The sequence below is a fragment of the Halichondria panicea genome, chromosome 8, assembly GCF_963675165.1.
Source record: "Halichondria panicea chromosome 8, odHalPani1.1, whole genome shotgun sequence".
In the NCBI taxonomy this organism is placed as follows: domain Eukaryota; kingdom Metazoa; phylum Porifera; class Demospongiae; order Suberitida; family Halichondriidae; genus Halichondria; species Halichondria panicea.
Genome location: NC_087384.1, coordinates 4,273,035 through 4,296,466, shown reverse-complemented (window position 1 = coordinate 4,296,466; position 23,432 = coordinate 4,273,035). Strand labels below are relative to the sequence as shown.

The 23,432-nt window shown below is 42.2% G+C and overlaps 4 protein-coding genes across 4 annotated transcripts; 2 read left to right on the top strand and 2 right to left on the bottom strand.

Moving 5' to 3' along the window:
• Positions 1–11: 11 nt before the first annotated feature.
• Positions 12–4,164, bottom strand: LOC135340056 (ion channel TACAN-like). Its single transcript, XM_064536347.1, has 10 exons — positions 4,004–4,164; positions 3,791–3,906; positions 3,344–3,487; positions 3,030–3,125; positions 1,959–2,048; positions 1,730–1,795; positions 781–842; positions 562–654; positions 292–413; positions 12–222 (listed from the first exon to the last, which is right to left on the bottom strand). Exons 1-10 carry the CDS (start codon positions 4,076–4,078, stop codon positions 94–96), a joined length of 993 nt encoding a protein of 330 aa, XP_064392417.1. The 5' UTR covers positions 4,079–4,164; the 3' UTR covers positions 12–93.
• Positions 4,154–6,024, top strand: LOC135340055 (uncharacterized). The gene is made up of 4 exons (XM_064536345.1): positions 4,154–4,355; positions 4,413–4,491; positions 4,686–5,707; positions 5,922–6,024. The coding sequence occupies exons 1-4, from the start codon at positions 4,234–4,236 to the stop codon at positions 5,986–5,988; spliced, it is 1,290 nt and encodes a 429-aa protein (XP_064392415.1). The 5' UTR covers positions 4,154–4,233; the 3' UTR covers positions 5,989–6,024.
• On the top strand, positions 5,949–8,017 carry LOC135340057 (small ribosomal subunit protein mS23-like). The gene is made up of 3 exons (XM_064536348.1): positions 5,949–6,268; positions 7,016–7,247; positions 7,842–8,017. The coding sequence occupies exons 1-3, from the start codon at positions 6,063–6,065 to the stop codon at positions 7,917–7,919; spliced, it is 516 nt and encodes a 171-aa protein (XP_064392418.1). The 5' UTR covers positions 5,949–6,062; the 3' UTR covers positions 7,920–8,017.
• Positions 8,018–8,272: 255 nt separating this feature from the next.
• On the bottom strand, positions 8,273–23,431 carry LOC135340049 (nitric oxide synthase 3-like). Its single transcript, XM_064536334.1, has 23 exons — positions 23,276–23,431; positions 22,279–22,945; positions 20,734–20,891; positions 19,949–20,123; positions 19,251–19,342; positions 17,894–18,035; positions 16,905–17,050; positions 16,431–16,605; positions 15,541–15,639; positions 15,074–15,226; positions 14,790–14,908; positions 14,249–14,498; positions 13,829–14,001; positions 13,450–13,600; positions 13,049–13,287; positions 12,210–12,693; positions 11,870–11,954; positions 11,204–11,454; positions 10,191–10,595; positions 9,636–9,913; positions 9,369–9,465; positions 9,080–9,228; positions 8,273–8,831 (listed from the first exon to the last, which is right to left on the bottom strand). Exons 2-23 carry the CDS (start codon positions 22,939–22,941, stop codon positions 8,576–8,578), a joined length of 4,740 nt encoding a protein of 1,579 aa, XP_064392404.1. The 5' UTR covers positions 22,942–22,945; positions 23,276–23,431; the 3' UTR covers positions 8,273–8,575.
• Between the last annotated feature and the right edge of the window lies 1 nt (position 23,432).

Here is a 23,432-nt window from a genome sequence, read left to right as displayed (position 1 = left end):
CATTCTCTTCCTCATGATTATTTGTTTTACTGCCAGTCCTTTCAAACAATTTGATTATACACAAAAAGTTGTCAAATCGTTTTATCCTAAAATTCAAAATGACTTGAAACTCTCAGATAGTCTTTTTTTCATGATCTTTTTGGATTTCCCGTAGATGACATTGGAGAGAGTTGATCCGTTTAAAGAAGCAACCACAATGAAGAGTACTCCCAACACTAGCACCTAATACATGAAGCAAAATCGTTCAAATTTTCTTTTTCTTATTTATGAATGCACTGATTGATGACACACCTGCCAGTGTGGACAGTCAGTAGTTGTGTAGAGTTTGAGGAGAAACAAGCCATTGTAGAACTGGAAGAGGTATACGACCACCAGACCTCCCAGGAGGAACCTAATGTCAGACAACTTCATGTCTGCATGGGAGGTAACAATTTAAACATGATGCAGGGGCTGAGAAATATTTCACACACATCCATATAATTATATACACCGTCACAATGCTGATGTGCAAAATTCAAATAGTTTGGAATCAAGTTTGAAGTTGTGCTTGCATGTGCTCACGATTGCTGACTGTCATGTGATGCTTCTCTCCCATAGCAACTTGTCTGTAGAGTTTGGCTCTTTGGTAGCGGAACTGAATCAACATCACCATGGCTGAATGGGAGTCAAAATAATTATACACTGCAGGAATCACTCACTGCACACTTAAAACATGAATGCAGATTATAAGGAATGTGTGGTGTTGTTACAAGAAATCCATCTGCCAATCACAGGACTCACCCAGTACACAAGTGAAGAGTAGGAACTGGCTCCTAAACATACTGTAACACTCTCCAGGGGGCCTATAGTTCAGAGGTCAACAAGTACGGTCAGTACGTAATAGATATAGCATGAGACCGAGTGTTTTATGAAATAATTATACAGGCACCAGCACAAAGGTGAAGCCCCGAGGGCGAGTTGCCTGTATATTATTGCATAAAACATGAGGATTCTATGTGTTTTATATCACGACGATTCCTTACCAAATCATCCCTCGAGGCCGCGACCGTGTAATAAAAATTATAACACGGATGGGACTATATGGCTTTTATTAACCTTGATAACGTGATATAAATATACACACATCATTCACACTGTACTATACAGTAGACTTGGGACAGTGCAGCTAATTGGCCGAAATAGAGAGGTGGCTATATTTCAGAAAATAGCCGCGGCTAAAAAACGACCTTACCTCGAATACATTCTAATTTTGCCGTTCTGTCTCAAGGATAATGAAGGATAATGAATCATTCTGCTCTCTATTTTTAACCAATTTTATCTGCCAAACCATGTCGGCCATATAAAATTACATTGAAAACCTAGTTTGGGAGTGGCCGCAGTTCAGGGTGAGTTTTGTGCAGTAAACATCTAGCTAGCAATCCATGCCAAACCAAATGGCCAGTATATCGAGGTAGCCGTACTTCAGAAAGCCAGAATAGCGAGAGTCTACTGTATATATAATTATACGTACAATTATTGATCTATTATAGCCTCGTGGAATGACTACTCGCCACGTACTCCAATATAGGTGTAAGCGCCAATTTTCTTGTTGCTGTAAAGAGAAAAATACGGTAGCACCTTTTTGTCTTGTACTACCTCCCATTTCAATGATCCCGAAAAATCAGAGTCTACTGTTACAGTATACATATTTTGTAGAAGTGTGGCTAATACTGTAGATTGGTGGTCTCACCACATGAGGAGCAGGGCAGCAATGGCGATACTGCAGTAGTGGTGAATCAACCACCATGGCTTGATCCTGGGAAAGAATAAAGTAGCTATATAAGTTTCACCAGGAGGCAAACTTCACTTAGCAGGACTTTTAACAAATTTATTTCACGGAGTATGGATAATCAGTATCATTTCCTGACATAATAATCCAGCTACAGTTCTAGTTAAGCTACGTCATTATAAACACACACCTGGATCCATTGTGGATTAGTATGAGCTCACGAATGGTGACAGTGAAGTAGTACCACACAGACAAAATGTGGACGAGGGAGGTCGGCCATCTGGTGTGTGTGTGTGTGTGTGTGTGTGTGTGTGTGTGTGTGTGTGTGTGTGTGTGTGTGTGTGTGTGTGTGTGTGTGTGTGTGTGTGTGTGTGTGTGTGTGTGTGTGTGTGTGTGTGTGTGTGTGTGTGTGTGTGTGTGTGTGTGTGTGTGTGTGTGTGTGTGTGTGTGTGTGTGTGTGTGTGTGTGTGTGTGTGTGTGTGTGTGTGTGTGTGTGTGTGTGTGTGTGTGTGTGTGTGTGTGTGTGTGTGTGTGTGTGTGTGTGTGTGTGTGTGTGTGTGTGTGTGTGTGTGTGTGTGTGTGTGTGTGTGTGTGTGTGTGTGTGTGTGTGTGTGTGTGTGTGTGTGTGTGTGTGTGTGTGTGTGTGTGTGTGTGTGTGTGTGTGTGTGTGTGTGTGTGTGTGTGTGTGTGTGTGTGTGTGTGTGTGTGTGTGTGTGTGTGTGTGTGTGTGTGTGTGTGTGTGTGTGTGTGTGTGTGTGTGTGTGTGTGTGTGTGTGTGTGTGTGTGTGTGTGTGTGTGTGTGTGTGTGTGTGTGTGTGTGTGTGTGTGTGTGTGTGTGTGTGTGTGTGTGTGTGTGTGTGTGTGTGTGTGTGTGTGTGTGTGTGTGTGTGTGTGTGTGTGTGTGTGTGTGTGTTAAAGCTTACATGGTTAGCAAGGAGAGACTCTTTCAGGTTTGGTTCGTTTGATAGGTGAATTATGAGTTTTCACATAAATCACAATTGAAAGACACGCAAGTAGTGAGCATGCGCATGCAATAGAGAAAGGCATCTAGTGTTATTCGCATTATATAGATTTACCTCGATCGCATTCGAAACCTAATGTACAGCAATATGTGGGCGTAACGTATCTAAGTAGTTCGGGTAAATGCCTCCCATTAGCCCACATTTTTTTTACTAGAAGCTTTGGTATGTTTTTAAAGGGGGGAAATGCCCTCCCACGTCCCCCTAAATAAAGCCTTGATAAGTGGTATCTTCACACTCACAAGAAATCAGAGAAGATGAATCCAGAGACTCCCAGTACAAGCATCAATACAACGTTCACCATCTTGAACTTTTCGTACTGCTGCTTGTACGTCACCCTGTGCAAGAGAGAGTACAATGTAAATAAATAACATTGAGTACTGACAGCTACATAATCCTAGAACAGGGGTTGCCCACTGGCGGCCTAAAACAGCTAGAGTCTTAAGGGGTGATATAATTATGGCCAAATGTTACTTACAGACCAGCTTAGACATGCAGTTCATAAAGCCCATGTACTGCATGTACATTGTCTTATAGGTCAAAACACTTGACTTACTTATCTTCTCTGTTGGGCAGTATAACTGGGATGTCGCCGATGATCATTCTGAGGAACAGGGTATTGGGGGCCACTGGGATGGTGCAGTGCATCTCATGGATACCCAGATTTATCTGTCTGCCCTCCTCGGTAACCTCTACATTGCTGCATCACGATTCGTTTTAGATACGAGTACATCCAGAAAGGATAACAGCATACTTACAGTGTATGTAATGAAGTGTATTAGACAGCTCACATGTTAAACAGTGTGCTTAATTCTTCTGACAAAGGAACTGAGCTAATTAATTGTAACACCACGCACCAGAGTTTAGTGGTGGCAACATTTTAGGAACGTGTGACATCTATAATTATACTACTTTGTTGTTGTAGGGAGGAATTGACTCATAACACAATAAATAAAGATCCAAAGCCATTGGTCAGGTAGTCTACAGTGGTTCATGTGCTCACTTTGAGTGCTGTTGCAGTTGCTCTAGTCTGCCCTGCAGTCCTGAGCCCATGCCCTTACACGAAGACTCCAGCTTCCTCACTTTTAGCCGAGCGTCCTGCAGATCCTTGTACTTCTCCTGCCGAACGATACACATGCGGATATGCCATGGTACGTACATGTATTTGCTCTGTATACACTGCATGTATCTTTACAGGTGATTATAATTATGTTACCCTGAGTTCATTGTACTCCTTCTTTATCTGGTTCAGCTGAGCACTGCTGTCCTCTTCTTGTGGTAATCCACTCATAATTCCCAGAAAGAGCTAGAGCTACACACAATGTCAACACAAAGTCTCAGAATAATCTGCTGGGTTGGCAGAATTTAATATATCTAGCGACCTTTACCACACTTCTTAAAAGTGTACTCAGCTGTTGATTCCAGTATAGTACCTGGCTGCTAACAATGGAGTCCCTGAAGAAGAAGGTTCCTCTGAGTTTAAAAAGGCCCAAACCAAGTGTGGAGGTTGGTGAGAATTCAACTGATCAGTCCTCCAGTTCTCCCGCTGCTGACAGTCTCATATTCAGGTAGGTATAAAACACATTCATGATAGCTCCTTATTGTAGCAGTTCCTTTCTGCACAGGCCTACAACGTCATATGCACAACTATTGGAGAAGATACGAGGACAACCCGTCACCTCGTTCCCCACATCACAGCTTAAGGTTAGTCACTGTTCTCCCTCCCCACACACACCCACACACACATACAATCTAATTAGACCCTAACCCTTACCCACTCCCTCGAACATAAATCTACATTAAACAGCATGTCAAAAATGCAATACAGCATGGTTGTACGTTAGTATCTCACTATTACTCAAATATACATTTGCACTGACTTCTTTTATGGTTTGCAGTTGCCAATGGAGAACGATCTTCCTGCTGGAGGTGTGTCAGAGGAAGAGAGTGATGGCTCGGCAGAGCAGCCGTCTCTAAAATGGACACCCCTACCACCCCCCAACATCAAATACAACCTCTGGAATGCAGTGAGCATGTTCAGGGATGATGAGGTCGAAGAAACTAACACAGCCAATGAACATTTTGGTAGTGATAGTTTCGAGAAATTTGGTGATGGAATGCACAGTAGCCATTTTGTTAAGGAGTCTCACATGGAAATCGACACAGCAGTTAATGTTCAACCTCCTAATGAAGACCAGAAAGTGTTTTCAGATGAGGATGATTTCTTGGATATGTCAATCGAAGATGAGCGAGTGTTTGATAAAATAATGCAAGAAGACATGGATTTTGATACCCTTTCTTCACAGGAAACAACTATTCATACTAAGAACACTTTTGTTGCACTCGAACCAAGCAACAGGACAATTCCATCTTGCACCTCGCATACTAGTCAAAATGATAATCCTACGAACAATGATGAGGCTTCTCTAACATCATACAACCCTCCTGTGGACATTTATGACATTGATAATGAGTTTGACGAAATTTCGGTAGATGAATTAAACCGAATTGATAGAGAAGTGGATATTTACATTGAGAGGAGCCCTGATTCGTCGAGCAGTGATGAGCTGCCTCCTGTAAGATGGGACAAATCGACAGATCCAGTTGTCAAACCAAGTCAGGTTCATCATATAAGCAAGGCAAACTGGTTACCTGTAGTACAACAGCCCGGAGCTGATTTGAACCCGGTAGTCTGCAGAAAATCTTACTCTAATGTCAAGAAAGTTGAAGTGAGGGGTGAAAATTCTGGAACGAGTATTAGACAAGTTTCGCCAGTAACCTCTCAAGGTGTACCCACTCTTCAGCCTGCTGTGCCTGCTGCTGTGAGCTTTGGTCCATCTGTGTCAAACAGTACTACTACCATTACCAGTCATCTGGCTGTTAAGCAATGTCCAATGTGCTACTTTGAGTTCCCGGCAAGGTACGTCGTAAATAAGTGCATACTATAACTACTACCATATTCCATAAGTTCATAAGTTCATAAGGTAACACTGTATAATGTATATACAATCCATGCTTTACATGCATCTTGATTACTAACCCTCAAGCATTTTTTAATAGGTAGAATTTAACACAATTTAACAAGTAAGACCAGTAATGCTAGACAAGTAATTCTTTATGTGTCTGTTATCCAGGTTTACTCAAGATCAAGCTGATGAGCACTTTGCTCTGTGCCTGACTGTGGAAGACCTCACCGACTGATTTTCATATACACATCTAGTGATCATTACCAATCAAGGTTTTAATTTTTTTGGCGATTCTTACCGCAATCAAGCATGGCCTCGCGAGTGATAGAAGCTGGCTCAGTTGTTGCTAGAACACGGTTTCTGCTTAGTACTCGAGTGTTAAAGGAGCGTCCTCTATGGTTGGATGTAGCTGAAGCCTTCCCTCCCGTAGAACCACTTCCCCCACCTCACAAGGACAGACAACTCCATTCTGGCAAGGCCAAGACACTCTCCTTCACTGAAGACTGCCTTAGAAGGTGAAATGTGCTCTGTTTACTGATTCATAATTATGAAGGGAAGGGTATCATGGCAGAATAAAAAGTGTTGTATCCAATGCAGCTTTCGACTACGGCTGAGACTAGGTTATGCTCCTATATAATTATATATACATACCGTACAGCTGAGATCAATTAGTAGTGGTAACGCAAGTCATGACGTCTTTTATTGGAAGGGGTTTTAGTGTTTGCACATGTATTGAGCCTGGGTTGGTTTTGTACCCTGAGGCACTACTGAGTGTGCATAGAGTAGCAGGAGTTACCTGACCCTGTGATCGTAGAAAACGATTGTTCACAGATCAACTGAAACTCCGTACACTATAATAATTATCTAGAATTACACAATGATTGTTTTTGCATACTATAGACATGCATTACCATACATGTCATGTGTTATTAGTCCTCTTTGCTGGATTTACTGTGTTCATACTTCATAGTCTCCTATGCATGACCTAAAAACTTCAACGCCTTTCCCCAGCCGTAATTGCAGCGTACAACATTCTTTGTAAGGCAGTAATTATTTATTTCCCTGTAGATTGACATAAAGTATGATACTGGAGTTTTTACAGCACTATTCAACTATGAGATATGTAATAGAACACCTCATGCCGAGGGTGTAAACACTCCAGTGATCTGGTCATATTTATTGTACATTTATGTGTAACTACATCCTCCCTTTTGATAATGACTTTTACCTTCTTAATAGTGTACCTGTACGTATACTTGTAGGGATTTCTTAAGGCACTACTCTATTGTCACCAAGGCAGGCCTCACTCCAGCAGAAGAAATCTACTCTTTGTGTGAGGGAAAGGATCGAAACTTGCCTAACCTGATTGACCAGTTTGTACGAGAGCAGAACAAAAGGATTTCTCTTGGAAAGAGCCGAGAGGAAGCTGGTTTGAGTGCAATGGCAGCTGTCAGTGACGTTCACTCGACACTCAGTGTGCAACCCAGAGAAAAGGTAAGACTTGTATATACTGTGCATACACCATTACAGGTATATACATGACATGTACCTTCTACATGTAAGTCAGGTGCGTAATGTGATGAAAAGCTTTTTACTCACTTTGGTGGAGTGCCATAATTGCCGAGCGCCCTTAGCGCAAGGCAACTAATAATGCATTGTATCTCACGCTCAGGAATGCGGAATTGGGTGTGGCTACATTTGGTTAATCTTTATTACCTCCAAACTGATCTACCATTGGCATCATTATGTATAGACTTGCTAGAGAGTATTGAGAATGAGATTTGGATATACATGTAATTATGGATGCGTGCGCGTAATAGAAAATAGTAGTGGGTGTCGTTGTTGGCATGAGACTCTTGTATAGCTACAGCATAGATACAGAATCTATGGCTACAGCCGGCCTATAGCTAGTACGTAGCCGTGTACTCTCGTTCTTATTGTGCGAGGCTGTTCATGTGTATGCGTATGTATAAATTGTATTTATGTATGGTACGGTATATACCATTTATAGGCTAAACTTTTTTTGTGGATTGCTAATTGTCGATCCTTCTTCATGATTATTTTTACCTGTGCGTGTCTGTTCTGCAGGAGGCAGCTAAAGAGACCAAACCGGACGCCACACCACTGGAGAAAGTAGTGTTTGACGTTCTAGAATCTTTGAAGTAAATAATTAATTCATGTCAATCTCATTATTTTTTGTGAAATTAATTGCTGAATGTACTGCAGTGTACAGCATATTTAATAATACGATCGGTATAATTATACACATCGATCCATAATTATGCCTCGAGGGATACGGTAAAGCTGACTGTGCATGCGTGTGTGTGTGTCTAATGTAAAATTCATATATAACACTAATACTTTTTGAGCGAAAGCATAACATGGCGAGAGGCATTAGCAAAGCGCATGCTTGTAACACTCGTTATTATGGGGTGTTCATGCACATTAAGTAATTGTGAGATCATAATTATACGTATACGCACACACCGCTTAATTGATAAGTAGTATAGTGTTTGACATTCTTGAAATAAACAATATAATTAATTAATTCATGTCAATCTCATTATTTTTTGTGTGAAATTAATTGTTGAGTGTACTGTGTATATACAGCACAAAATAAAATAAAAATTTAATAGTACACATTCAAATTATATGGGGTGTTCATGTACATCAAGTTGTTGAGATCATAATTATACGTACGCATGTGTATATATTATATGCGATCCTATTAAAATGTCCTTCAAAAAATTATAATCATCTGCATGTTGTGCGAGGAAGATCAATTAAATCGTTAAGAAAACTACAACTAGTTCCAATTAATCCTACACTACACTTTCGACACTTGAAATTGTCTTTATCCGGCGTGATTGTCTCGACTCATCTGACTGTTGTCTACTCACTACTGCCTCCGATGATGATGATTCTGCAGATTCCTCTTTGTCCTCATTGGTACTGGTATCAGGTGACTTAGGCGAGGTGACCTCGACCACTGGCTCTAGGATGGGATTGTCTCCCGTGACTGGGGAGAGCGCCCTAGGTGGTACAACGAATTTGGGAGGCGTGAGTTGAGGAGCAGAGCTGCAGGGAGGAATGAAAGAAATTAAAAACGAGCAAGAGAATGCATTTGTATGCCTCGAGAGTGCACTGACTTGCACATAACTTTGACTTGCACGTGACTTTACTACTTACAAAGCACAATCAACACTTTTGGTCCGAAGTGTTTTGATTTGGCTACTATCACTCCGCTACTAAGATTCATATTAGTATCTTCGATCTGTCGTTATAAATATGAACCTACACTATTATAACAACATACACCAGCTTACGTTCGTGAGTGGAGCATCTTGTCGACCTGCTCAGTGGGTGTTAGTTTCTGAGTGTTGAGTACGGTGACGGTAGGCCGTTTGCTCATTCCAGCAGAACGTCTTAAGGGCAGGGTGGACGAATTAAACTGGATGTCAAGAGGATGTCTCGGCTAGAGGGAGGAGTTATCCAATAAAAAGAGTTACAATTTAAATGATAAGTACTGGCTTCTCAACACTTGCTACCCTACTCAACAGTTTACCAGCTTACTGTGCAAAATAGAATGTATTTATGTACACCGTACTTGCTCACCATAGCTCCTGGTAGTGGGCTGGGCATTCTGACATGAGGGGTCATGGGACTAGGCAACATGAGAGAATCTCCAGTGTTCACAAGAATACGCCAGGCCCTAACGTGAGTGAGTGGGTTGATATGAATGTGAATTATGTGTGATGTACTCAAGACCACTTTTGGGGGGGAGGCAATAACAAAAGACTACACTACTCAGAAATTGTGATTGTTGCACTGTATTTCATACATGTGTATAAGTCCAACGTTCACCCCACCATGTACACTCACTTCTTGGCTGCAGTTCTCACTCGGGTAGTGACCTCATGATGTTTGAATGTGACGCCAAAGATGTCCTCGTGATAGAACCCAGTATCCTTCATCGACTCAATCAGTTTCCTGGCTTGATCGGCAGACATAGCGGCGTTCTCCTCAAATATGCTCTGAAGGGTACGACACACGTCCGCTGCCATGGAGATGTCCCCACACACATAGAAATGACCCCTCTCTTCTATGAGTTGGTGAACTACAGCATCAGCATTCTCCTTCAACAAGTGCTGAACGTATTTCTGCAAAGAACAAATGACATAAAGATGGTACTGTGCATGCTGTTCAGTGTTGCAATGAACAGTCTAGCTGGGGGTGCTGATGTACATAATACATCTTATTAAGTTTGCATGCTGGTAATGGTGCAAGAAAGTGGGAAAAGATCGACCACCTAATCACTCAACTGTGACTTCCCAATGCCGTATACATGTACATGTATATACACAAAAACACATGTACTGCTGCAAGCGATCTGGAACCCGATTCCTAACCTTTTTGGCTATTAATTATAGTACTCACCTTTGGCTGTTCCGGCTCTCTAGAGAGTGCCACGTAGACATTGTCCAGTCCACCTACTACCCGTGCCTTCTTCAGCTCATCTTTGTAGATATGATCCAGATCGCTCCTACGGCAGCCAAAGTACAAACTCAGTGCCCCCCATTCCTTTTGTCTATTGGCTAGCACTCGAGCGATCTCTTCTCGGCTAACATCATCGACATCAGAGATAGAGCGACACATTTTCAGGTTACCACCATCCACTTCGTCGTCTTCTTCGAGTAGCTGTGGGCTTGAGAATACATGTAGAGACGTGTCGGCAATAGATCCACGGCTAGGGCTGGTGTTAAGAAGGTTGCGATTCGGGGCAATGTATTCTGTGACTCTCCTGTTTCTGCCTGAAACTGTCTGAAGCTTCTTCTGGACAGGCTGTGTGTGTGTGTGTGTGTGCGTGTGTGCGTGCGTGCGTGCTTTGCATTCGGTATCTATGTAATGCTATAATTCGAATGATTACGATTACGTAGCTGCACAGAATCAAGACGAAAAAATGGCAGAGCACCCTGCCACTAATGAGATCAGCTCCGAGCCGTGTGCGTGCGTGTGTGTGCACATTGTTGTGTCACAACATTAATTATCGTGTTCATGAACCTAAGGTGCTAATTAAATTACCACAACTCAAACATCAGCTGACACATGCAACTGTGTGGGTGTAGGACACTTCACACCAATGGAATGTGACTGACAAGCAAAAATGATTAAATTTCCTGCCAAAACAACATTAGGTTTCTAAAATCAATTTTTGAGAAGCAATGACCACAGTCAACCCACAGGAAGCAATTTAAGAAACATTTCCTGATTGCATTTATCAGAAACCCTTTCAGACATTTCTCTAATAGGCTTTCAGCTAACTGTAATAACTATGCACCAATTAATAGGCTGTTGAGTGCATGATCATGCTCACTATAGAACACAATGCACTCATAAGTATGTCCATATGCAGTGGAAGGTACAACGTACATGCATGCCCGTGTGCACACCTTGGTGGGGATGTTACTGGGCATGCTCAGTTGCATCTTGAGAGCCTCGTTCTTCACGTATATGCGATCCTGCCAGAATGATCTGAACGGAGCGATACCAGTGCCGGGACCCACCATGATGATGGGGACACGAGGGTCTTTGGGCATGCGGAAGGCATGGGCCTTGCGGATAAAGCATGGTATCACCTCCCCCAGGTCCACTTTGTTCAGCCATGTGGAACACACCCCATTGTGACGAGGACCCAAACCATCTGTAAGTGTGTAGGGAAGGTATGTGGGTTAAATAAAAGCTATGCACATACATGACTGCACTACTGTTCAAAACTGAGAGCCAAAATATAATTATTTGGCTACAGCTCAAACAGAAGTTGTAGAAGTAGTGCTCAATATTGTCTTGAGCAGCTATGAATTAAGAGATGAAAGGAGGTATGCTATACTGCATGCAGGTGATTGTGAATCAGGCATGCAGTGAGTGTCTATCCACAGGTGTGTTAATGTGGTCGGAACCAAACACGTGCTGCATGAGGCTCATTAAGCAACTTTCACGTAGTTCATAAGCACAGTTGAACACATCATGTACCTGATGACAACTGTATTTACAATTGAAGTGTTGCTGCACTTGAGAGAGGAAATGTGCGATGTACATTGTACGAGTGCGAGACTTACTCCTTTTTCTGAAGGACACTACGGCAACAGTGACATGGACCTCGTCAGGATGCAGCTTAGGGGAGGAGCTAATCGAATAGTAGCGCTGCATGATATGGGGGAGGGGTTTGTTAAAGCAAGACCAGTGTCGACAACGACAACACTCATTCCAAGCAGCTACATGTACTCTAATTCAGCATTACATGTAAATGCACACAAAGGTCTGGCTATAATGAGTAATATAATTGCACGAAATTGACCAGGGAATTTACAATTAAGGCCTTCAAGAAATATTACGAAAATTACTGTGCACTGTATAAAATGTGGTGCCAGAATGTTTGCGCATGACGCATTGACTTACACACTGCAGTAGAGGCAGTTGCTGCAGTAGAAGAGTGACATCTACTTTCAGTGAGGGAAACTGGTCCATCACGTCACAAAAGCTAGGGAACCTCTCATACTTCCAGTCCTCGTAAGTATCGCCACCCTTGGCTAGTTCGTTGAGGGCCTCTTTATCAGCCAACCTTGTGGCCTGTTTGGCAAGTAGCTTCAAAAACTGGGCGGAGGGTGGGTTGGCGATGTCGAGGTAGTAGGTGAGAGCTTCACGGAGGGTAACGGGCACCGGCATTCGTCGGTCCTCCACCCACGACGAATCGCCATTGGTTGACACTCGACGTGTCTCGATAAAGATTGGTTGGTCTGGGTTGATGGACGGGTTGAGACGGTCAATGAGGGTTGTCACAACCTTGTGATTGTTTTGAGGGAAGATCGCCACATGGTCTCCTGGTTCATAATTGAGACGTCGTGATCCACTCATGCCTAACACTGCCATAATCGTGGAACGACTGTATGTGTGCATGTGGTTTGTGAATAAATACTCAATCTGTACAATACATGTATCACTACATACTATACATCACATCATCGATAATTTGGATCGAAGCCTACTGACTGTTTCAATATTAAGTAAATGCGCAGCTTAATTGTCTAGAGAATGAGAAACAACAGAAATAGGAAATGCTTGGCAATTAACAATTAATTACATGTTGGCCAACAGCATTCTAGTAATTTCCATGACATAACTTCAATACTCTCCTTTGAAGCAATTTTGGGAAAGTATGTGATTCCACATGCAGTAACGTAGGTGCAGAATATACTCTTCTTGCCACACACCCCCTGCCAAAGTGGGTGCAAACTCACTCAGAATGGGAAGGCTGCAGCTTCACTCTGCTCTTGAGCACTGCTGGGTAGACATCCTTCGAGTGAACGACCCTCAAGCCATTGCACTCATCTCTAATTGGACGGGCATTATCGTACTTCATCACTCGGAATTTTTCAGATGAGTAGCCAGTGTTGTATCCCTCAAAGTCAGAGTCGTCCAAGTGTTGCTCCAGGCTGTACGCAGCACAGGCCTCCTGGTAGCACTGCTTCAACCACGCCTACAGGGAGGGGGAAGCAGTGTATACAAATGTGAATGGTGTCCTTAAACGTATGTATAATTATGTACAATTTATGTTCTACTGATGAAAATCTTTCATACTCCTCTACATGCACCTTTAAAGCAGTAACTCTGTACCCCTAACCCTCATATTCCTGCACACCTGAAAGCTCTCCTCTTGTCCGCACAGTTCATCTCCCTCTCCACAAGATAATATTTTCTCTGCCCCCAGGTCACTGAGCAGGTTGTCACAGGTGTGGGCAAACGTACAGAAGTTGGGGTATGCCCTGGAGCCAAGTCCAAACACACAATATCTGCAGCAACATACATGTACAGGTAACAAAGAAGTTCACATTGCTCAGACAGCTAGAACACTCCATGTGTATGCACACAGACAAATATTATTATATGTACAGTGTACGAAAGTATCTGTTTCATGATCATTTAAAGGCTGAATGTATAGAGCATTAATTAGCTGCGTACACCCGTTGCCGTACAGTGTTACTGCAGCTGCATACCCTGTACAAGAGTGGTGTGCTCACTTGACTTGTGTGAGTGGTCCTGCTGCACTTCTACCGGGCGAACCTCCCTGCTGGAGGTGCTCTCTAGTTGGAGCAACAACGGTGCTCATCCGATGGGAGCGAGGAGTGGGTGCAGCGGCCAGGCCGTGGGCAGAGGACCCGTTACGAAGGTCCAACAAGTATCGACCAAACATCTGTATAGGAATCAGAGAGTCACTGCATGTGCATACAATTATACAAGTACATGTAGACACTAGGCTGTATACGTATATGTACAGATGTAGTGTACGTATACATGAGATGCAGTCATAGGATTGATGCATGTATTGTATATGTACCAGTACGTACATTAAAGCACTAGGTTTAACTCTTTACCAGTACGAGTCATGCATGCATGTACAAGCTAACAACATGTACAAGCTAACAATAAGCCCCACCTACCTCTCCGTTAGCAGGAGGGTCTCCACTGCCAAAGGTGCTTGTCACAATCAGTAACATCTGCTCCTGCTCCAGGTTAGCTCTGTCGTAGTCCTCCATACACATCAACTTGGTAGCAAACACACGCCCAAACACGTCATTCACCACGCTAGCATAGTTCTTAGAGCGACCTGTCTCAGAGGCGTACAGGATCGTGGCTTTGACTCGCTTCTGGTAAATCTTGCCGAAAATTTTCATCATTTTCTGGACCATACTGTGTTTGTAGTGTTGTGGTAGGTGGGGTATGAATAGGCGAGGGTACTATTGCACGTGTGCATGTGACTATGTACATTTACGTAATAACACATAATGTACACGCTCATTAACTTCCTGACAAGGAGCAAGCAAAAACTGCACCAATCTATTGTGAAAGTAATATCCGTATAATTATACGAATCTGTTTATCATCTCCAAATCGTCATCATAATGATTATTAGTGGACAAAATATACGTACCAATTGTCGTCATGCACACACACACCAACACCAAACTACTACACACTCACAAGGCAACCTTCTTGAATGGCAGGATCTTTTGTCTGCCTTGTGCAACCCCGAAGTTGTAGTGCTTCCACGGGTCGTCTTGGTACTGGTAGCAGGGGCTCAAATGGTACAGCAGCATTTCCTGTAGGAGAAAACACAATATTAATTAATATTTAACTTGCAAGCTACATGCACAAGTAAGTCATTTTCGTAATGAACATTGTACGCTAAACTTTCTCGCTGTACTAGCTACAGTGATATACAAACTGTATAGTGAACTAGCTACTATAGTTAAAAGCATACTCACCTGATGGAATACTGGAGTAACGCTGCCAGAGATGGGTGGGACTATCCACACCCAGTCAGCGGGACATCCACCCCTCGACTGAGTCTCTGTCTTAAAATGGGTCATGAATCCCTCTGTGGCAGCATGGTGGTCCGTGACCGAGATACGTGCTTTCTAAAATTGGTGAGAGACAGAAAAGTGTATACATGTAGTTGTAACAAAAGGGTATATACAGTGTGCATGCATAAAACAACAAGCCTTGTGGATAGATCAAAGGATCGAAGGGTGCATGTGAGCATGATACTAAATATGGCAGGAAATACATCTAGACAAGGGAGGATATAGAGCAAACTGCCTCAGGGCAGACTAGGAAAGTACTATAATACTAAGGTATACATAATCGACTACAAGAGCTTTTGGTTACTTTAATTAAAGGCTTGCACAAATGCTGTAATGGAACTATTGACTGCATGTGTACGTTATTTTACCTGGAAGCTGTGCAGAATTGCCACATTGAGTTCAAGCATGGCCCTGTCCTTCCACAGCTTATACGTCTGAATGTTCAGACCCATTTCTAAAGCTATGGGCTGCACGGAAACACACCACATGTTTAGTAATTAACATACTGATCTATGAACACAAAACAAAATTGTCACAGGGGAATTGTAACTACCCCACAAAAGTTAAACCTTCCGCGGTAAATCTCCCAGGCCCTTAATATTGGCACAAATATCTCTGGTATCTGCACATGCACCCGCTATCCTCCTCTGACATGCACTCACACAACCCACCAAGCCACCACTACACCAACACACTGTGTACCAAGGTGACCTTTGATCAAACTAGTTGCATGTTGTGGTTCAGACACAATGGCAGCCCTCAAAACCACCTAGTCTGGCTAACTAATGTTGTGGAGAGTCTACTGTCTAGAATACACCACTCTCCCACACACAGGGAGTGATGGTACAGCTATGTAGTTAGTGAGGCTCTTCTCAGCCACCACAACCACCCACACAAACACTGGGGGAATGTTTTTAAGGTTGACCTTCACTAGGGTTCAATGGAGCTTGGCTTTGAGCAAGGTGTGGGAGAGGAAACAGACAGGAAGTATCGTGTACTTACTACATAATAGAGTTGCCATAGCTACAATGTATTAGGGATATCCTGAAGCCTGCTAAATAATATACATGCAGACTAATTCCAGGTAGACATGAAATCCCCTCTACCCAAAACTGGATGTTAATAGTGATACATGACATATCCTCCCAATACCAAAAAGGAGGTCGACGTACATTTACTGTACATTCTAGCTAGCAACCAGCCAACCAACAATACAATATCCTAGGTCTTTATGTCTTCACCTGCCGAGCCCACTCACCTTGAGCTTGTTGTATCTGTTAGCATCTCCTAGGTCACGTGCTATCTCAGTGCACATGTACCAACCGCTGAAGGGTGCTGCAGGGAACTCGATACCGCCCACATCCAAGGCGACATTTGATACAGCAGGCAGAGCATACCAACGCAAGCCCAACTTCTTCTCGAACCAGTCGTAGCTGTGTGTGTGTGTGTGTGTGTGTGTGTGTGTGTGTGTGTGTGTGTGTGTGCGCGAGAGGGGGATATTGTTACAATCAGACCTCTCCCTTTCTTTCCCACACTCCCCCACTTTCTCCCCTTTCTTTCTAAACATGAATACTAAAAATAATGTACGTACGTGCTACTTGTATTTCAGAACTTAGGTAAGCCAAACATCATGTACAGTTAGTATATTCAGTGACGCATAATTACACTGTACTTAAATTATATTATTATTGATCATACAAGTATTGTAGTGAGAGACTGCATGCATACGTACTCTGGATGTGAGATAACAGTATCGAGCACAATCTCTTTGGGTATATCGAAGATCTCTGGTTCGCCGGTACTAGCTTGCAAGACTAGAGGGAGGACGTCCCAAGCTGTCCTTACCTTTGGGGGCTGCCAGCCAAGACGCATGCACACCTGAGGGAGAAAAGTAACATTACAATGTACACTGAATAAGGTGTATTAATCACCCACTGCACGCTGTGACAAAGGCGATGATCATAAATTATTATGGGTGGATAGTACTACATGTGACTTATGTAAGTCTTCTGAAAAGGCTGCAATGGCATTCCAAGTAAGCAAACTAGGTATAACTCGAGAACCTAGTATTATTTTGCAAATCCACGAATAGAAATCCATGACTAGAACCTATAGAAACTCTTACTTGTACTTCATTGATCCTTGAGCAGCTGTAGCAGTCTACACACACCAACACACTATACCGTGTAACTTGCGCATGCACACCGAGGCTTTATCTCAGTTGGTCACATTACACAACCTGTACCTTAGGCTATAAGCATCCCGATAAGTACATGCATGTGTAGTTAAATTTGTACAGCTGAGCTACTAAAACCATAAAGTCTACACCGTTGGTCAATTAATTGATTTGGGAAGTCACAGAAAATACTGATCATAAACAATGGCTCACAGAAAAAGTAATTTATTTATTAACGCACGAAATTCAGAGAATAATATTGATACACATGCGCAGCACCCTAAGGTGCTAATCACGTACCCCCTTCACCCTAAGGTGCTAATCACGTACCCCCTTCACTGGGTGATGCATCACTAGCTCGCATCAAAGCAAATAAAGCTTAATTAATGTTATGAGCAGAGCTTAATTAATGTTCCATGAGCATAGTTTTTACAACTAGAGCCGGACTTGTACACATGCCATGTGGGCATAAACTTACTATCCCATTATAAACACAGGTATGTAACAACCAATAGTATTTAAAGGTCAACTGTGCTATGAAGTACCTCAGTAAACTCCACTCTAGCTGGGTCCCCCAAGATTGAATTGTCTGCATTCTTGTAGCCAGCATAACTGATCAACTGGATGTTCCAGACACGGAAGTCGGCGTTCTTCTTTTTACGAGGAGCAAACACAGTGATTGTTGATCTGCAAGGGAAAAGCAAACTGAATACATGAAAGAGATATACGTATACTTTAGTACCAATACTATATTGCAGACTATGTAACAAGACGTAAACGTACTACTATTGTAGTGTATTAATTACGTTTGTATACAAACACTGTAAGCATAACCTGAAAATAGTGTGTATCACCAACTATATGTAGCAGCACTACATCAAGGTCGAATCTAATATACGATCTATTGTAAAGGAATCCACTTTGATCCTTAGACAGTCTATTCTCGACATTATTTTCTCGAAGTACATACTTCAACCAATTAACACAAGTATGCTGACGTGTAAAAGCATGTGGAGTATGTACAGGACAAGGACACGTGCATTCAATGGTGAGAAACATTAAATGAAGATCACTAACATTATCCATAGTATAATATATTATACTTTGACAGAAATGCTTAAACAAAGAATGCATCATTATGTGTAATGTCTAAGTGTAAGTGAAAGCTAGTCTCAATCGCAAACCCTCCACACAGTAGTAGCCTAACATAACCATGCATACTTCCAACAACTGTATTGTGTATGGAATGCACTAGCTATAACAAAAGGCAAATGTATGGAAAATGACCGCGAAACTATTAGTTCAAAATGTCGTATAATACATGTAACATTACAATGCTTAAGGAGTGTAACAGAGGAGCTACGACATCATCACGTGCAAGACGGCATATCGAGGGGCAAGCTAGAGCTAGTCTGGCATGTCAAGAATCGGGCCAGAGTAGAGAGAGTCGAACATCCTGGGAAGAAGTCCTGTTCCTACAACTCCCTTCATTTCGAATCCTTAGCCCTATACTGCACGCAATGTTGTCATAATTACCGCCTCTGTGAGTACTAATTATCATGCACATAATATAATTAAGGCTGATCACCACTACTATGGTGTTTAGTATAACCAGGGTACTAATTTAGCAATTTTGTAATTAATGCTAAATTGTGCTAATAACAAAACACACAATGAATCAATGCATGTGCATGTATGCTTTTAGAAATGCATGGTGGAAATTCCCTGTGTACTAGTCTAACAACACATCGCTGCTTATAATGATATTCACGAGGTGTCTGTCACCTATGCATAGCAACGTGACAAGGGCTTTGAAAATAATTAATTAACAAATACGGAAAAACAGTCAGGGATATTGAAAAGGTGATAAAAAGGTGATACTAATTAAATACTGCTGCATACCTGAGGTTTCCTCCGTTGTTTGAATACCTTATGTGGTGGCATACAGCTTCAAACATTTCTTTTGCGGTGGTAACATTTCGAGCGTCTAGCAACTGTGTGTGTGTGTGTGTGGGTGTGTGTGTGTATTCACAATGGACTTGAACTCCTGCAACACAGTATAGCATAAGAGCAGACACACGTATATCTGGGCCACAAGAAAAGGGATATAATTACTATGAAGCTTGTATAATCATCGATCAACGAGGTAAATCTACTTTATACGCAATCCAACTACTAAGAATTAACACTATAGAGAACCACCCACCATAACTTCGATCTAGCAATTGCACTTAAAATGTAGTTCAAGCTGGATCATATACATTGTACATGTATTGCATTAATTGCAGCCATAACTTAATTTGCAGTTACCCCTAGCCACAACAGCCAGCTGTGGGAGTACCTACACAGTACTTGCATTCAGGAGGGAAGTGACTCGCCTACCACAAAGAATTCAATAAAAGACAGCATCCATGCTAAACCCTGACCACTACATGTAATAGTGAAGTACATGTAGGAATGCTCAATCTACATAGTTATGTGCAAACTCTATTTCCATCACAGGGTAACCGAAATTACGTCTAGATTTTGGTACTTATACATACAATGACAAGGTGTCAGAAATATAGACACAGTATACATACTATTGCTCTCCTGCTCACCTCGAGCTGTCTCCAGACAATTCTGTTAACGCAGCGAGAGGCATTTCTCCAGGCAGTCCTGGCCCCAAAACTGAGCTCCTCATATGTCAAGTCGAAGAAGCTAGTCTTCTCGATTTCTTCCCTCACCTCATGCAGTCGATTCATGTACTTCTTGTCGTAGTTTGAACCCAGAGCTCTGTGTGTACGTTGGGGGGGGGGGGTTGTGTGAGTGGTTATACATACATGTTGGTGTCTGCATGCACACGCATCACCCTCACATGCATGACTGTGATTGTGTATTTACAGTGTCACTGCATGTGGGAGTGGTGATTACTTCAAGATGCAGACTATAGAGTTGCAGTGTTTGCTTCTAGCAGTGTATTATTATAGAGGTAAATCACAACAGAACTCCTAGGAAAATGACACAGTAATGATTTAATTATATACAGGTGATTCCAGTTTTCAGGTGTTCTGAAACTTAAAGACTGTAACTGAAACTATAACATTATTCATGCATGCTTTCCTCTTTTGCAAGAAATAGGGAGAGTTAATTCAAGTATAAATATGGGAATCTGGTGTGGAATGTAACATTATGTAATGTTTAAACGAATAACATCATAGCTATTTTGTTGTCAAATATTGATATGCACCTATGCACCTTTGCTCCAATAGTTAATGCTACAGCTCTGCCTAGCATTAAACTTAATACCAAACAAGTACAGTCTCTCTGGTTATTAAAGCACCTACAGACTTAGTTTTCCACCAAGCAGAAGTGCCGAAACCAGACTCTATACACTGCCACTTACTGTTTCTTTGAATCATAGTACTGTTTGATGAAGTCCTCTGCCAATGGGAGAATCTCCTCTTTATTGCGAGGGGTGGCATACTCTCTCTTAGATTGAGAGGCTTTGGGGTTCATTTGGGATCCAACGCAATGGTTGGCTGTGCATCCAGTGTCCCTGTACTGTGCGTGTGTGCAGGGATTGGGGATTGTAAAGGAATACATGTATAAACTTCCACTTACTGGCTATATTTAAATCTTGGGGGTTTAGTGGTTATTACCCGTAGGAAAGCAGTACAATGGGCACCTTCCCAGGTCAGATTTAGTTCCATGCACAGAAGAGAAAATACAGGGTTGAGAGGAAGTAATTGAGCATAACCACAAGGCACACCACAGAGTACATCAACACTTCACCTTGACACAAAACAGAAACCATTGTGTACTAGCTGCTAGCAAGCCACCATGCATGATATGCACTCTGTATCTATGGGTGCAGCTACTTAGTTTGGAATGAATAAGTGTCATTGCTTACTACATGCATGAACATGGGTTGACACACACAGACAACCCCTTTTTACACACATTTGTAACAAGTTCAGACAGTCTACAACCAAAGTCTACACACTATGGAGACACCCTAAGCCCAGCAATGCTACCCTCATTTCTTCTTTGTACATTAAACATAGAAGCTAGCACTTAATAATTAACACATGGCACACGGTGCTATTACTTAAACTAAGGGACTATAGTGGCTAATTCATCTAAGGGGTGGTAGAGCCTATTTACCCTCACCCTCATCCTCGGCATTCCATTTCTTTGCCTTAAGGAATGCATTTGGAACTACCAAATAGAAGTGAATGAATGGAACGTTAAGCAACGGCATTCCAAAACACAATACCCCCAATTAAAGGAATGCTTCATTAACACTGTAACTATATACTGTAACTATGCATGCACTACAACAGGAAAAAAAGGAGAGGACTAGATCACAGCGTGTGAAAAGTTTGATATGTTTTAATTAGGTACACCTGCACTTCAATTGACACTTAGCAACTGTTGATTAGATTTTTCTATCACACTGACAATTAGCACATAACCACTAACCACTGACATGATAATCAAAATATTAGTTAACAAGCAGTTGCGCAAATAAAAGAATGATCTCGTACTAAATTACATAACAGTGGAAGTCTCGAGCCAATGATGTAACACTTTTCCGTTTGTCTCCACGAACACATAATGTCAATCACAACATTCATAGCGTAGGCCACCACCCAATTAATACGAGCAAAAACAGATACATGGCTAGTAAAATATAATTGGTGAAACTGTAAATATACACCTAGTATAAACAGTACCTACATGTAGAAAATAATGACAAGGCGAATTGTATGGCCTGGAAGATGTCAGACAGAGGGTTGAACAACTCTGGGCACTAGGTAAAATGAATTTCCCCAATCGCTGGTACAGCGTAAATCTAAATAGAAGTCTCTAACGGTATAGAATTATACTACAGTGTAGTACAGTACGTATACGGCCTAACCATACGTGCACCTGAAACAAAACGTACCTTCATTTCATGGTTATGCAACCGGTCCGTCGTCTCCGAGCCATCAATGAGGTATTCCAGTTTGACAGATTGACTAGCTGTCTTCCTCCACTGGGGAAGGTTGGCCAGGTCCAGACTAGTGCTCTTGGATATTTTCAATTTATCTAACCCAGGCATCTTTCGGTGTGTCTCGGGTGTGAGAGATTGGCGGTGTTCAGGGCGCCTTGCAACGTGCAACATTCCAATACTGTCAACTGGTTTATCTTCGTTGATATCTGGCAACACGTTTGGTGATCTACGCTCACGACGATTGGCCAGTGGCGATCGACTAGCACTCACAGAAATGCCTGGGCTGTTTGGAGAGGTTGTCCTGACCTGAATTGAAGGAGTGTCCCCGTTCTGGTTCGGCTTAAAGCATGAGGTACGTCTCATTTCAATAATCAGTTTCGTGTCATTCCGATACTGCAGCATGATCTCCTTCAGCTGTTCGGGGTCGACATGTTGTAAATTCTTCCCGTTTATCCCTAAAAGACAATCTCCTACTTGAATCTTGCCACTCTGCAGCGCTGCTCCACCTTCAAGTAGCTTGTTGACTAGACAGTACGGGGGTTTTGCTGCCTTCTGAAATCCAATTCCAAACCGTTGCCCGGGAATACGCATGAGCTCTATCAGCACATCAGACATTGTCCTGGAGGAAGAATGCACACGAGGTTAATTCAGATCTAATGACACTTTAAAGGGCATTCTCAACACCAACAAAAATGTTCCACTGATGACTAGACCTAGACTGCATGGGTCCACAATGCAAGTAAACATACTAAACTTAAACATAGCCACACATTGTTCACCTAGGTCTAGGAGCTGGGATATTGCTAGCTCTAGAAGTAAACGTAAGTTCTTGCTTTCTATAGCTACACACAACCTTTTTGCAGACAACAAGTCCTTGCAACAAACGATCACTAGAAGTTATATTTATTTATAAGTCTAGCTAGCTCTACAAGTTGAGCTTGCAACTCACCAGCACGTTTGCTTTCAACCCTGCTTGCAACGAAGATCTTTGCAAAATTCTCTAATAAGCAGGACCAAGCAAATATCAGACTCTGGAGACTCGACTCCCGGTTTAATACCAGACTTCTTTGTTAAAATTAATTATTGTGTGAGTATTATTAAGTGCG

What these genes read in the sequence shown, in the direction of transcription:
- LOC135340056 (XM_064536347.1), bottom strand. Translation starts at nt 4,078, where the DNA reads ATGAGTGGATTACCACAAGAAGAGGACAGCAGTGCTCAGCTGAACCAG. An exon ending in GCTGCCCTGCTCCTCATGTG is followed by an intron (nt 843 to 1,729) that starts GTGAGACCACCA and finishes TCTGAACTATAG; the next exon opens with GCCCCCTGGAGAGTGTTACA. An exon ending in ACTCTTCACTTGTGTACTGG is followed by an intron (nt 655 to 780) that starts GTGAGTCCTGTG and finishes ACTCCCATTCAG; the next exon opens with CCATGGTGATGTTGATTCAG.
- LOC135340055 (XM_064536345.1), top strand. Translation starts at nt 4,234, where the DNA reads ATGGAGTCCCTGAAGAAGAAGGTTCCTCTGAGTTTAAAAAGGCCCAAA. An exon ending in TCCCCACATCACAGCTTAAG is followed by an intron (nt 4,492 to 4,685) that starts GTTAGTCACTGT and finishes TATGGTTTGCAG; the next exon opens with TTGCCAATGGAGAACGATCT. An exon ending in TACTTTGAGTTCCCGGCAAG is followed by an intron (nt 5,708 to 5,921) that starts GTACGTCGTAAA and finishes TCTGTTATCCAG; the next exon opens with GTTTACTCAAGATCAAGCTG.
- LOC135340057 (XM_064536348.1), top strand. Translation starts at nt 6,063, where the DNA reads ATGGCCTCGCGAGTGATAGAAGCTGGCTCAGTTGTTGCTAGAACACGG. An exon ending in ACTGAAGACTGCCTTAGAAG is followed by an intron (nt 6,269 to 7,015) that starts GTGAAATGTGCT and finishes GTATACTTGTAG; the next exon opens with GGATTTCTTAAGGCACTACT. An exon ending in GTGTGCAACCCAGAGAAAAG is followed by an intron (nt 7,248 to 7,841) that starts GTAAGACTTGTA and finishes TCTGTTCTGCAG; the next exon opens with GAGGCAGCTAAAGAGACCAA.
- LOC135340049 (XM_064536334.1), bottom strand. Translation starts at nt 22,941, where the DNA reads ATGTCTGATGTGCTGATAGAGCTCATGCGTATTCCCGGGCAACGGTTT. An exon ending in ACAGATACAACAAGCTCAAG is followed by an intron (nt 15,640 to 16,430) that starts GTGAGTGGGCTC and finishes GTTTCCGTGCAG; the next exon opens with CCCATAGCTTTAGAAATGGG. An exon ending in GCCCACTACCAGGAGCTATG is followed by an intron (nt 9,229 to 9,368) that starts GTGAGCAAGTAC and finishes TCCTCCCTCTAG; the next exon opens with CCGAGACATCCTCTTGACAT.